We start from the raw sequence: 15,094 nt of genomic DNA, 5'->3' as shown, positions 1-15,094 counted from the left end.
CCGCAGAGGCTGCGGGCAGCTTCGCAACCCAGCGCTCAACCGCTGCGCCACCGGGGAGGCCCGCACACAAGAATTTTAAGAAATTATGTACATGTAACTAGAGAGAATCATTGGTTACATCTAAAAAGTTGTAATTTGGGAGGCAAAACCTTCAGTAATAAATGTGAAAAAAAATGAAAGAATAGAACTAATTCTGGAAAATAAAAAGTACAAGATATGCAGGAAAAAAACTAGTATTTACGAAGTCTGTACTCTGATAGATTCAGAGTTTAACACCCACTTCAGTTTACTTTTAACCATTTTGTTATGAGATGGCTATAAATTCCTAAAGTAAGAAAAAAAGTTGATTTCTGTCTGATGCAGTGAAGTCTTCCATGAAGTTTCAAGAATGACTTGATAGAGCAGGTTGACATTCATGACAACCCTGCTTCAAAAAGTCAGAAAATTTTTGGTATCACGAGAATGTACTGCAACTTACCACAAAATGTCAAAATAAGAATTTCAGTGCTCAGAAAAATGAGCTGTTGTTTAGGAAAAAAATATTGAGATTTTTTTCAGTAGTGTGGATTAAATTGATATTACATATATTTTATGGTATAAAAAACTGGCTACTATATTTCTTTCAGAGATTTACAGGATTTTTCTTTATAAGACATACTTACAGGCAATTTTAGCTTAACAGCATCCACAGGTTGCTGAAAAGGCCAGGAGAAACTATGCTTCCATAAAGCCTTCAGGACAAACTTTTGTAGATACTGTAGCTGATTTGTCAGTCGCCCATTTTTCTTAGTATTTATATACTCTGGTGGTGGAGGGTTAACAATAGCTGTCTGTCGACTTGGTAGGGACATTTTTAATTACTTCCAATCCTGCTATTCAAAAATTTACAATTATATGTCCTAAAAGACAACAAAAACTCCATTGTGTTTAAAGCACTTCAAAGTGGCTTTTATAGAAACTGCAAATGTTATTCAACAGTAACAGGTAACGCATCACAACTGAGACAGCAAAAAAAAGGGGAAACAAAATGATAAATATATTTTTAAACTAATACAAACCTTGTTCTGTACAAGTACTAAAAGTTGTTTCATTATGTATTCCTTAGCTTCGGTTTATTTCAATCTTTCACTTTACACTCTTTCTACTTTTCTAAAATACAAATTGACGTTTTAGCAGGAAAAGCCTAAGTTCCTGGCAAAAAAGTAACAGGGATAATAAAGACAATATTAGCATATGGCTATTCACTCTATAATTTATTAATTGAATGAATAGAGAAAGGCAAGGTAAAGGATTTTTCTGGTTAAAAAGTTAATTTAAAATCTGATTATTAGAAAGAAAAACGAGATGTTGATATGCTATTCATTTGTCAATGTAACAACATCTACAATACCTTTGAGTATGCCAGAGAAATAGTTATCTAAGTATTTCTAGACAGCTTACTTTAAAGATGAAAAGCAAAGGTACTACACCAAGTATATCAGCAAAACAAAATGATGAAATAAATTGTCCACTTTTAGAGACAAGTGTTACTGCATTATCCAGTAGTTGTTTGCATGAAAGCAATGCTAATTTTCAACTCCTGCTATATAATCATCACTTGTGCATTTTTTTAAATTGTGGCAAAATACATACAAAATTGACCATTCCAACCCTTTAAGTGTACTTCAGTACTGTTATGTTCATATTTTTGAGCAACTAGCCTTCTGAACTTGAAGTGAAACTCTGTACCGATTAAACAACTCACTTTTCCCCAGTTCTGGCAACCACCATTCTAGTTTCTATAGCCTTGAATTTGGCTATTTTAGGTATTTATAAGTGGAATCATACAGTATTTCTCTTTTTATGATTGATTCCTTCATCCCAGCATAGTGTCCTCAAGGTTTGTCTACATTATGGCATGTCACAATTTCCTTCCTTTTATATAAAACTCAGTAATATCCCATAACATATATATATACCATCTTTTTTTTACCCACTCATTCATTGATGGGTAGCTTCTACCTCTTGGCTCTTGTGTGTATAGCTGCTGTGAACATGGGTATATAAATAACTCTTCAAGATCCTGCTTTCAATTTTTCTGACTCTATCTCCTGTAGTAGAACTGCTAGAAGGTATGGTGATTCTATTACTAATTTTAAAAATGTCATACTGCTTTCCACAGCAGTTGCACTGTCTTACATTCCCATCAACCTATAGTTGTCCCAGTTTTCCCACATCCTCCCTTGTTATTTTGTTTCTGCCTTTTTTTTTTTTTTTTTAAATAGTAGGCATCCTAATGGGTGTGAGGTGGTGTGGATTTTTTTCAAAATCCCCAGGCCAGGTCCCAACTTGTAAAGACCAGACTTGGGAATCAATTTTGTGTTTTCAGTTTCCTGGTGCTTTTGATGTATAGCCAGGACTAAAGATCCACTACATTAAAATTAATTAACTTGATGGCCATTACGAATCTTATACATCACCTTCAAGACTTTACTGCTCCTGTTACATACAGGCAATAGAACTTAATAAAAAGTCATTGAGAATCAAAGGAGGTATTCTATAGTACTGCAATTAAAACTGGCTCTTATCCTAACTTTATGTTTCATACACCCTTGTCCATAAGATTACCACTGCCCATGAGTTCTAAGACTAAACATTAAGTTGTGACCATTTCTGAACTCTACAGTTTTTTTTTTTCCTATGTATTACATTGTATTTGGCTTCCTTTTTTTTTTTTTCTCTTAGAACTCAGGTGTAGGCCAGAGGTGCAGGGGGTAAGAGGATGCACCAGAGACATAGTGGGGAGAACAGTCAGACTTTACTGAAATGTACTGCTAAGGGCAGCAGCAGGGGAGACAGGAGAGGCCTGCTGCCCCATGCTTGGGTTAGCTCCCTGGCTGGGGACAGCGCTGAAACTTAACCCCTAGGCTACATGGGAGGCCCTTGGGTTCCTTTCAATATTCATTTGTGAGCTTTATCCATGTTATTGCCTATGTTGTTCATTTCATTGCCATATATTCTACTATAGAATTATGCCATTATTTTATTCATCCCCATTAGGACTTCTGGATTGCTCCCAGCTTTTCACTAAGACAAATAATGCTTCTATGAACATGCTTGTAGTGTATTATGTACATGCATTACATTGGATATAAAAATAAGAGTGAAATCATTGGGTCACAGGTTATATTTGTATGTTCAACTTTAATAGATACCAAACAAGTTTCCAAAATGTACAATTTAAATAAACAGCAGATGGGAATCCCAGTTATTCCAAATCCTCATGAATGTTTTGTTCTAGCAGTGTCTTCCGTGTCAGCCATTTCTGGTGGATGCAAACTCAAATCTCATTGTGACTTTAATATGTATTTCTCTGATAATTCATGATATGAATGAAACTCTTTACATGTCTACTGATGACATGGACATCATCTTTATTAAATACCACGCTGAAGCATTCTATCCATTTTCTCTTGGGGAATGTATCTTATTGAGTTCTTCACATACTCTGAATATTAAATCTTTATTGTGTTGCAAATATCTTTTCTCATGCAAGGCTTACACATTCAGTCTCTTAGTGGTGTCTTTAGCTGAACTGAAATTATAATTAATGAAGTGCATTTATCAACTTAGAACCTTCCCACAGCAAACACAGAAGAGGTCTCTGAATTTTTTTATTTTTGAGTGTATCCATAAAACTCCAATGTTTAACAAAGTATTGATGAGGAGTCCTAGAGAACAGCTTTAAGAGTTCTTATAATCAAATTTGAAAGGCATGTAGTATGTAGGCTTAAGCTTCTTTTTGAAGAAAATTCTCTTCAACTATGTGTCCAATATGATAACCACATGTGAATATTTATATTTAGACTAACTGAAATTTCAGGTCATCAGAAGCATTAAGTCATATTTAAGTGCTCAATGGTCATATGTGGCAAGTGGACAACACATAAGACATTTCTGGTATTGCAGAAAACTGATTGGACAATATTGATGTGTAGTACCGTGCCTACAACGGTCCTTCAGTATTTCTGTATTTCAATATTTCAACTCATTTGTCTCTTGCTACAGCCTAGACAACACTTTTCTCCCCTGTGAGCTATTTCTATTATACGCTTCCCTATGCCTGTGTTTCCTTATCCCTACCAAACCCTATTTTTCAGCTTCACCCCTAACACTTGGTAAACTGTATAATTTCTTTTCTAGGGCTCATATGACATAAATTCATGTTATCCAACTCAACTCATTCAAATATTTGTTGAACTCTAGAGTCTAAGACTTGGAACTGTGCTAGAGATATAGTAATAAGAAAATCCTTCCCCTAATGGACCGACGTTCTAATGGAGAAAGACCAAAAAGAAAAAGGTACAATAATTTTATAAGTGATAAATACCCTAAAGATAAACTGTAAAATGGATTGTAGGCACGTAAGAACTCTTGAATTGAGCTGCAAAGACTAAGTAGATGCAACAACTTTTCCAGGCAGGAAGAACAGAAAGTGGAAAAGCCCTTAGGAGCCTTGGTATTCTTAAAGGAAGACTGGAGGCCAGAAGGTAAGTCCTCACTTAACCTGGTCCATAGGATCTCCGAAGCTGCAGCTTAAAGGGAAACAAAAGCATAAAGAAAGAATGTCCTTGAATTACATCAGTTCAACAAAGGCTGTGATTTTTTCCTTTGTCAATATTATAACAAAATGACCTTATTGGAGGACCCGCTATACAGAAAATGGGGTAAGAGTACAAAATGAGAAAAAAACATTTTTTTAAAAAAGGTTTATTTAAACGGACAGTGGCAATTATGTAGGGTTCTCTGGCCACAGTAAGAATTTAAGTTTCAATCTTTAAATGTGGGCTGCTTTGTGAGCAAAGACTGAAGGGACAAGCAGTGAAAACAGGAAAGCTTGGAAGGGGTTCTGAACTAGTCCAGCAGAGAGGAATCATGAATTGGTTTTGATCTTAATCCCCCCACTGTATCTCAAGATTCTTCTTCCTCCAACTTTACCCTTTTTTAAATAATGAGTGGCACTATCATTTAACCAACTGCTCAACCTTTCTGAGACCTTCCAGGATCTGATTTATTGTTCCTTCAATCTCCTCTCCTGGCTCACTTACTACAACTGTAACAGGTGGCTGCCCTGTATCACAACCACACTCTCATCTCAATGTTCTTTGCAATGCCACAAGCGTTCCAAGCTCTAGGCCTTTACAGTCTGTTTGAAATGCTCCTCTTCCCTATCTATTCAGAAAAATCAGCTTCTCAGGGAGAATTTCCTTCACCTCATTTTAAATAGGCACACTTACCCCCTCCTTCCCAATTTCAACCTGTCAGCCTTTACCACTAACATGGTTTTTTTTTGTTTGTTTAGTTGTTTACTGTCTCCCAACACCCCCTACCTTTACCCCCCAGAAATGTAAACCCTAGGCCTGCAGGGACCTTGTTTATATTGATCCAATGCTTAGTAGAACTTACACTGCTGAATTAAAGTGTTCACGTCAATTTTATGTTAGAGATAGAGTAGATGTTTACATAGGGAGGGAAAGCAACAATGTTTTACCTCTAAATTAGTTCCTGTTGCTCAGGAACTGCTTTTCAAAAAATGAATGAATGTATTACTATATCCATTACAAAATGCCTCTTCCAAACTTCTACTCCTTAAAACCAGACTCCATTACACCCATTAACAGAGACTTTCAGGAGGTTCACAAGAGAAACTGTTTTTAAAAAAATTAATTTCCCTTATCTTATTTTCAAATTTTTCCTTTTAAGTGTTTTCCATAAAGATCTTCTTTGCCTTTTTCCATAGTCTGATTGTTTCACTAATTATCCCTCTACTCCCATCACTGTATACTTCTCTTTTAATAGGTTTATGGAGGCTTTCCTCTGTTTAAATGTAATAAAGCACATGGTTACATTTTTCTGTTCTGTGGTTTCATTTTTTACATTCACTTCTTTATCTTTAATTAACCTGTTTGTATCTCTGCTATAGATATACTCTAATCAGTGTTTTCAATTTCTTTTTACTTAAAACCCATTCCCACACAAAAACCTGCACACAAATGTTTACTGCAGCTTTATTCATAATTGCCAAAACATGGAAGCAACAAAGATGACCTTCAGTAGGTGAAACAAACTGTGGAAAAACATTCAGACAACAGACTATTATTTATTTAGTGCTAAAAGGAAATAAGATATCAAGCCATGAAAAGACATGAAAAACTTTTAAATGCATATTATCAAGTGAAAGATGTCAGTCTGTAAAGGCTACCTAATGTATAATTCCAAGTATACGATATTCTGGGAAAGGCAAAACTTTGGAGACCATAAAAGATCAGTAGTTGGCAGGAGTTGAGAAGGATGAAAAGATGGAGCACAGAGGAACTTCTAGAACAATCAAAGTACTCCATAGATGATGGATACCTTTATACACTTGCCCAAACCCTCAGAATGTACAATGCCAAGACTGAACCTTTTAAAGATCAAAGGTATCCAACTGGTTCTTCAAACTCTTTGAAAATTGCTCTCCTACACGAATACCTTAACAGTCTAAGTTCACACCCCACCATACTTCCTCACAATCTTCTCAGACTTCTGTGTAGTATTTTAAATGGCTAGCAAACCTCTTTAAAAAAATTATATCTATAAAGACTTTTTGCCAAAAATGTATAACAAGATTTTAGGTTTAACTTTCATTCAACAGAAAATACAAGGGTTAGAGATATATAGTCTTACATGACAACACCAAGTCACAGGTAACGAAGTAAATTTACATTAACTAAAATTAAATAAAATAAAAACCACAGCCATAGGTCAAATGCTCAAAAGCCATGTATGACTAGTGGCCACTGCATGGGACAATGTGGCTACAGAACACTTCCACCACTGCAGAGAAGTTCTATATGATGGTGCTAGAACAAATGAAATGAAACTATAAGGAAACAGATAAATGTAGAATTCAGACAATTCTGTAAGACAAGTAGAGAAACACAAGGAGAAACTTCTCTAAATTTTTAATAACTAAACTCAATTTACTATCCTTTATCTAGTCTTTGTTTGAGATCAGCTACTAAAGACAATTTTGGGACGACTAGGGATATTCAGAATTGTTCAATTTAGTGAGACTAATATGGTGAATACGTAGAGAAAAATTAAACATGTTCAAAATTGGTATATATCAGTCACATCTGTAAAATATGTTTAGATGATTTCTTTGAAAATCCTATATAGACAAACAAATGTCAAAATGTTGACAATTGTTGGTAGTTATACAGGGTTTTTTTTTTTAACTATTTTATCTGTTATTCCTACATGTTAGAAATGTTTAATAGAAAAGTACAGTATGATTAAATACTGCAGATGGACTGTCCCTGAACAAGAGCTCTGATAATTATCATTTAGCAGGATATTATCTAAAGATCTTCTCAGGAGTGAACAGTTTTAGCATGTGATGAAGAACTCTGTCCAGCAACAGAGGACTAGGAATTGTCTCTTTTACAGGCATTTATGTGGCTTTTTATGATAGTTGGTAAATTTCTGTGTTAACTGCCAATGTCACGATTTTACTTTACTTTCTGAAAGGCCTTATTCTTAACTGGTATTCTTAATTTTTAATAGGAAATAAAAAATGCTGCATGATGGTTCCACTACACACTATTAAGAGATATTGACCTTATCTTGACATAATGGTGGGTCACAATAAGTTGTAAGATATCAGAAGTAATTTGTCATCCATTTAAATAGATTGATTACTTCAAGGTTTTTCCTCTAAAAGCACTAAGACATCCCACCTGCAAAGCATGGAGTTACAAGTATGTTAGCAATTATGCATACCGGTGTCCTATCCTGTCTATGTGAAAATCCACTGTTGTTTCTAATGTTTATGGTGAGTAGTCTGTCATTTATTATTCTTTCAAAACATTTATCCATAGATACATTCTAAAAAGTTGGCATGAACTCATGAAATCTGATGCCAGTAAGAACTGAATACTATGCAACAACCACCATTTACAACTGTTCAAAGAAAATGTTAACATAAATGATCGTGAAAAGTGATTGTGAAAAGTTCTGACAGAATTACAAAATCAAATAGCATCATCTGGTCAAATCATTGTATGGCTCCATGAGCAAGTTGCCTAAAAATCAGAACCCCTTTGCCTACTCACTGGCTCATTAAAATAATCTTGAAAACCCTAGAGAGATTTTTAAAAGATAATGCATCCTTTATGTATTTCTTAAAAATAAGCAAATTTAATTTTAACATCCACTTGGTAAGAAATTCTGATAAAAATGGTATTCAAAATTTTCTATCCTATTCTTGTCCTTAGTCCACCAGACCCCTTCCTTATTATTGGCAATTTCTTGTATTTATTTTCTTTTAGGAATGATGGATTATATACTTACTTCTCCTAGAATATGTCTCAGGAAAACCCCTAACCCCACTTTTTTTTAAATGGCTGATGTCATCAAATGGATGTTGATATACAGATATTATACATAATACTGCAATCAATATTCTCAAACACATCATTGCATACACATGCCAGTACCTACTGAATATATTTCTATTAATTTCTAAACAAAGGCTTAAAACTTTTGCTAGATGTTTAATTATTTTTCAGAAGTAATTCAACTTACATTTCTACTAACAGTTTGCAGAGTAAAATTTAAAACCAAGAAAAAGAATATGAGATGGTTGTGAATATTCCAAAGTCATCTCTGACAAATATTTTCAGACCAAAGATTTCCTGAAACGGACACATAAGCTAAAAACATGTTTAATTCCTTAATTATTACTAACTGAGTGAGCAGTACAGGTATCAAATTGTGTTTCCCTACACACATATTATAATCTTAAGGAACTGAGTTGATTAAAAATAAAAAGTGGAAATTAGCATTTTAAGCCTAGACAGAAGGCTGAATCTTAATATAGTTGGAATTTTTGAGGTGCTAATTTTTTAAAAATATCTTTCAAATAGTATGGAGATTTCTCAAAAAAAAAAAAATTAAGAATAGAAATACCATGATCCAGCTATTGTACTTCTGGGTATTTATCTGAAGAATAAAGAACATTCAAAAACATACTATGTTCACTGTAGCATTTTTTTTTAATTACGGTAACATTGGTTTACATCACTGTGCATGTTTTAAGAGCAGAGATTCATGTCTCGCCAAATGTGTCTATTCCACCACATCCTCCACTAGCCCTCTGGATCCCCTTCGCCCTGTGTTTCCATTCCCCCTTTGGTAACCGCAGTCTGTAGTGAGAACTCAAGGCTGGCTTTGGTTTTGCTTTGGCTGTTCTTTTGCTTCATTCCTTCATATTCCACAGGAGTGCAATCAGCACATTAGTAAATCCTCCACATTTGTCTTTCTCCTTTAGACTTACTTCACTTAGCATAATCGCCTTCTAGTGGTGCAAATGGCATGATACTATCTTTTTTTTAATACTACTTTTTTGAGTAGTATTCCTTTATGTATATATACTACATTTTCTTTGTCAACAGTGAGCAGCATTATTTTCAACTGCCAAGATTTAGAAACAATCTAAATATTTAGCAACAAATGAATACAGTAAACAAGTGTATTACACATGTTGTATATACACACAGAACAAAATACTACTCAGCTATAAAAAAGATAAATTTTGCCATTTTCAACATGGATGTATTCTGAGATTATGCTAAGTAAAAAAAGTCAGAAATCTCTATAATGTTATAAACCAATGTTACTTCAAGAACAAATTTCTATATTTATATATTTTTTTCCATCCATTTCAGCAATGGACAGAATAATTTATTCTGATTGGACTTACACAGTAGATCTAATACCTTGGAGGGAAATAGCACAGCAGGGAATTGAGCTTGGATTCTGTGGATCAGATAGCTCTAGGACTTAGAAAGGTCAAAACTAAACTGCCCTGTGATAAATTCAAATACTGATTCCAAATCCTGTGTCATCAGAGAAGGTGACTCTCTTTCAGGGGAGAAAAGGGCTTCTTCAAAAATAAAATCAGGCTTCCACTGAGGTCAAACAGGTAATTTGTAGAAACTGAATTTTCTTGACAATGATTCAATCTTCTCATCTGCTCCTCTCTTCAGTCTAAAAATGAGGTACCTATTCTTGTCCAGAACTCTTTCCCCAGGTACTCTAGATAACACCCCCTTCTAAAACACCCTTGCTTTCTTGTATATGCAACAGTTCAATACTAGTTTAACATCCACACAAACTTCTAAGTCTCTTAAAATTCTCTTGATCCTAATGTCTCTTATGTCATCTCCCTTTTGTAACTCACACTACAGCACCCTAAAAAGTGGCACTGTCTTTACTCCCCACCTCACACTCAACTTTTCCCCACCTATTCATGTAGAACTTTCTTTACACTAAAGGTTACTACTTACCACACTTAGTTGTTAAATCCACTGAATTCTTTTTTAATCTTATCTTACTTGACTTCTAAGTAACATCTGTCACTGGACTATTGTGACCCTTGAAATCTGGTTTCCAGGATACCACTCCCTCCCATCCCCAGATTCTATTTGCCCATTTATTAAATATTTATAAAGCACCTACCATGGTACCAAGCACCAAGATACAAATTGAGGATACAGTTTCTTTACAGAAACTTATGAATAGACAATTACAACGTGTCAACATACACTTTACTGCAGACAGAGGTAAGCAACAGGGCTGAAGGGAACAAATGGGAGGGTCAGGCTGGAATTTCTAATTCTCCAGGTCATCATTTAGAACAGGAAAATCCCCAAAATGATGATACCAACTTACCTGCTTTTCATCTTCTGCTAATAGTCCCACTAATAGTCCCTGGGGTTCTTCCTTTGCCCTCTTAAAAAACTCCATCTACACACCCATTTAGTCAGACCCCAGCCACTCTAAGATATCAAATATCTCTACCCAAATGACTTCTGGATATAGAAAGGCATACAAATACACCAACCCTTTTATGGTCCCTTGTCTATTTCACTAGACTCACCTCCTGCCACTCCCTCGAACCCCAACTCTCTGCCAGTCACACTAAAACACGTGGGGTTTTCTACTATCCTACATTACTCTGTGCTCCCGCACATACATGCCTTCGGAAATTTTCTTGTTATTGGAGATCTTCTCATCACTCTTTATTTTAACTTTTATTTCACTAAGATCAGTTCAGTTATCTCCTCTACTCAGAAGTCTCTCTCCTTCCCCTTCCATCCACAGGTCCTTACCACAGGTCCCAACACACCTTGTACATACACATCTTAATTCTTAACACGAGTCAGTGCCTGGAAGTCAGCCCGGCCCCCATTCTGTAGCACCCAGTCGAGGGTTTAGCATGTTCCAAGGCCTTAACAATGTCAGTTGAATGAACAAATGAATCAAGGAAAGGGACTGTCCTGTCCCAAATGATGACACTGAGAATAAACAACTGTCGCTACAACAAAGCGAATTTCCTCCTGCATTCCCGACACTACAGCACAAGCAGCAATCCAAGACCTAAGGAGAACCACAAGGACCATGAGTGTTTCTCAGGATGGGGAGGTAGGTGGTACAAACCGACCCCCACCCACTCACCCCAACTTTCTCCTTCCCATCCCTTGCTTACGAAAACAAAAAGCCAACACCCCCTACCCAAAATGTAAGAGCAAACCAAACAAAAAAATTCTGCATTGGGGGGCCCATTGGGGCAACGAGCTTGCAGCTGGGAACACCAAGGAAAGAAACTGGCAGCTCACCTGGGCGGCACTGCTCGCACCTGGCTGGCTTCTAACTGCCCAGCTGATGGGGGAGGGGAAAAGAGGGGGGGAAACGGTTGCTCCCCACCCGGGCCGCCCGGGGGCGGGATCTCAGGGCAGTGTTCCCCATGGAAACTGTTACCTTTTAGTAAAAAGAAAACCTTATTTGACGGTCCCCTTCAGCTTGCACACGATGACGCGGTGCAGGGCAGCAGTTCTCCACCGTTCGTCGCTGCCAGCTCTCACCCTAATGGCGGCCACTAGCGGGCAGCGACAGGCGCCTTTATGGGAGCCCCTGCCTGGGCGGCGCGCCCATTGGCTGGAGCACGTCACGTGTCCCCGCCCCGCCGCCGCCGAAAGGTGCGTGAGGTCAGGGCTCCGCACCCGCACCCGAGGCGGCACTAGAGGTAGTGCCGTCCCGCGCGGCGGCCGCTTCCTGAGTGCCGGGCGCCCGGTGAGGAGCCGGCGTTCCGAGCAGGGGTGTCGCCCTCACGGTGCTGACCGTTAAAGCGGTTCTTTAACTCAATCTGTTAGCCCCGGGGTGATGTGGGGGCTTGGTCAGTTGTGGTGTGAGGAGTTTTCACGCTTTTAGTCCGCCCTCCCTGACGCTCCTAGCCCTTGCATGTAGTGAGTTCATGAGGTAACAGCTGAGCTTGAGCCAAAGCGAGCTGGTCGGGTTTAAAATGGCACTGAAGGGCCTCCCTGGTGGCACAAGGGGTTAAGAAGCAAGCTATGAAGCAATCCGCCGTCTCTGCTGCACGAGTTCAATTCCCGGCTCGCCAGGGAGCAACCCACATGGCGCAACAGACCTCTCCTGACTCACCTGCTGCTCCCCTCAGCAGTGTTTTCAGTCAGTCTGCCTGCTCTGTTCCCTGCTCTGTCTCTGGTGAATCCTCTCTCTCGCTCTCACACACACCCCTGCACCTCTGGCCTGTACCGCAGCTCTTGTATGCATAAATAAATAAATCTTTTGGAAAAATAAAATAAAAATAAAATGGCACTTAAAAACTGTTTCACAACAGCTGCGTGAGAAGATTGACTTCGGATACTGACAGTCTTTTATGTGTGGATGTATATAGTTACTTATTTGATACAGTTGCAAACTGTCTCATTCTTAACTCTCATTCCTAGTGGCTGGATGGATGGTGGGTGGGTGAGTTGGGGCAAAAACAGCTGCGGAACTGGTAGCTAAATCCATCAAAAGAAATCCAATTTCCTGAAGCACAAATCTGGGGTCTCAAACAGCTCAGAATGTGTAAATTCCAACGTCTTTATGTTAGAATGTTGGGACTCAGGACCAGGTGTTCACCAGAAAAGCAGCATCCTATCCTACTAAGATAAATAACTGGAACTCCAGACATTTTTACATTAGATAAGCTATTCTTACACCAATCTCTGAACATGGCTGACTTTAATCAAAGGAGGCCTTTATTTCCAATAATATTAAGAACAAATATTGTATGGAAAAGCCAATACCATAGCTACAGCTTGTAGAGATTCAATTTTGGTGTTAATTTGCGTTGCTTAAAATCTTATGCAAGGAAAAGATTAGGACCTGAGATGTGACCTAGCTGCAGACCTAGGGTGGGACCCTCTCACTGTGAAAGGTCTAAGAGAGGTCAAAGAATTAAAAGGCAGGAATGTCTGGGTGTAAATCTTGTTCATTTTTTTCTTTTTATTGTTGTTTTAATTTTTTAATTTATTTTATATGGATATATTTTACATCATCCTTTTCTACTCAATTTTTTTGGACTCCTCCTGAGAACTAATGGAAAAGAGAAGTGCACACTCCAGAGTAGCCTGGATGATCTTTTAAAAAGCTAAATCTCATCATGTTCATACACTAAAAACCTTTCAATTGCTTTCATTATTTAAGATAAAGATTAAAAGCCTTAATGTCAACTACAAGGTTCTACATGATTTATTTCTTCAGCTCCAACCCTGTCCAGCAGTGCCCCCATTTCCACAATGACCTTTCACCTTTTTTCAGTGCCCTGTTCCCCCCCCCACTGCACCTCCTCTACTTCTAGAAGCACCTCCTCTACTTCTACAATGGTCCCCTCCCCCTGTCCTTCCATCCCACAGCTAATACTCAGGCCTCAACCTAAAGGCATTTTTCAAGGAGGCTACCCTGCCATTAGATCTTCCTGTAATACACTTTATTACAACCTAATTCCTGCCACTTGGTACTATTCTAGTCATATAGCCAGGGGTATATTTAATGTCTTTTCCCCACTAAACAGTAAGCACCATGAGTGCATAGTATCAAGTCTTTAAAGTATATTAACATTAAGTAGATTATCCTTTGATCCAGTCAGTTTTAAGGACTGTGACAAATAGGATTTGAATTAAAGGTGTACATGGGTGGGGAGGAGAAGAGTTGCAAAACTGGATTTGAGTTAAAAAAGAAATAAGATGATGGCAAAATGGAGAATACAGAAAAAAGGGGACTCTTTAGAAGTGTTTGATTCGGGGTTTCTGGCCTGAGAACTTGGAAGAAAGCACTACTTTCAAGGAAGGGGATTAAAGGAAGGGAACAAGTTTAAGGGAGGGGAAAATAATTCAGTTATGGACATAATTCAGGGCAACGGATGCCAAGGTAGAGATTTTGAGCAGAGAATTTATTATACAGTTCAAAATACAATCAGCAAAGACAAAATAATAAAGCTTTCACATTAATTTTCACTAGTATGATTTGTTAAGTGTGTTAAATTACAGTAGTTAGAATGCAACAAAACTGTGGTGGGGTGGAAAGATTCCTCTTGATAATTTGTTGGTTTAGTTTAAAAAATAAAATGTACATTATTCAAATGAAAAAAATTACTATCAGGTTGAAGATGGGACAGGAGCACAGAAAAGACATTAGGAGACATAAATATCCAGATATTGGTGACTGTTCATGGAGAAGTTGAGATTTGCTAGGGATTTGTGACAGAAATGCTAGAGAAAAGAGCTTCCAAAATTTTGAAAAATGACTAAAGATTAGTATTTCAAGATGAGATATCGCAGGGCTATTCCATGACAAATAAAAGACATTTTAAGTTTCACATCCTTCATTTTTGTTCAGATTTGGCAAGAGGAATCTTGTCAAATCTTTGGTCTCATGCATTCAATAAATGTCCCCAGAAGTCAGCTTAAGAAATACAGTCGACCTTTGCACATCACAGGTTTCAGCTGCCAGGGTCCACTGGTTTCTGCCTTCAGATAACCACTGATGCTTGTTGTTGAATCTTCAGGTGAGGAGGCCCCCCCCACCCCCTAAACCCCAGGACTTTTCAAGGGTCAACTGTATTTAAATTTTAAAGTGGTTTTGTGTAGGAATTAGGAAGCCACATAATACATATAGATGTAAAAGACGATTTATTACTAAAAAGAAAAAATATTGTTACCTC

The 15,094-nt window shown here is 37.5% G+C and overlaps 1 protein-coding gene across 7 annotated transcripts in view; it reads right to left on the bottom strand.

Moving 5' to 3' along the window:
- BRDT (bromodomain testis associated) overlaps positions 1 to 12,009 on the bottom strand; it is a 44,212-nt gene extending 32,203 nt beyond the window's left edge. For 3 of the 7 annotated variants that reach the window (XR_005122923.2, XM_037499383.2, XM_037499389.2), the window contains exons 1-3: positions 11,845 to 12,009; positions 1,059 to 1,191; positions 663 to 899 (exon numbers count right to left, since the gene is read on the bottom strand). Coding sequence is in view for 6 of the 7 variants with exons in the window: in XM_037499383.2 (XP_037355280.1) it covers positions 663 to 851 (189 nt within the window). In the remaining variant the exon portion in view is untranslated. Of the gene's footprint in view, positions 1 to 662; positions 900 to 1,058; positions 1,192 to 4,369; positions 4,575 to 10,370; positions 10,457 to 11,844 lie in introns of those variants that run through there. The other 4 variants (XM_037499384.2, XM_037499385.2, XM_037499388.2 and 1 more) reach the window with 4 other exon arrangements.
- Positions 12,010 to 15,094: the final 3,085 nt, after the last annotated feature.

Source organism: Talpa occidentalis, unplaced genomic scaffold (genome assembly GCF_014898055.3).
Source record: "Talpa occidentalis isolate TD23 unplaced genomic scaffold, MPIMG_talOcc4v2.1 talOcc4.9, whole genome shotgun sequence".
In the NCBI taxonomy this organism is placed as follows: domain Eukaryota; kingdom Metazoa; phylum Chordata; class Mammalia; order Eulipotyphla; family Talpidae; genus Talpa; species Talpa occidentalis.
Note: the sequence above shows the minus strand (reverse complement) of the source record. Positions and strands in the feature narration are given on the sequence as shown.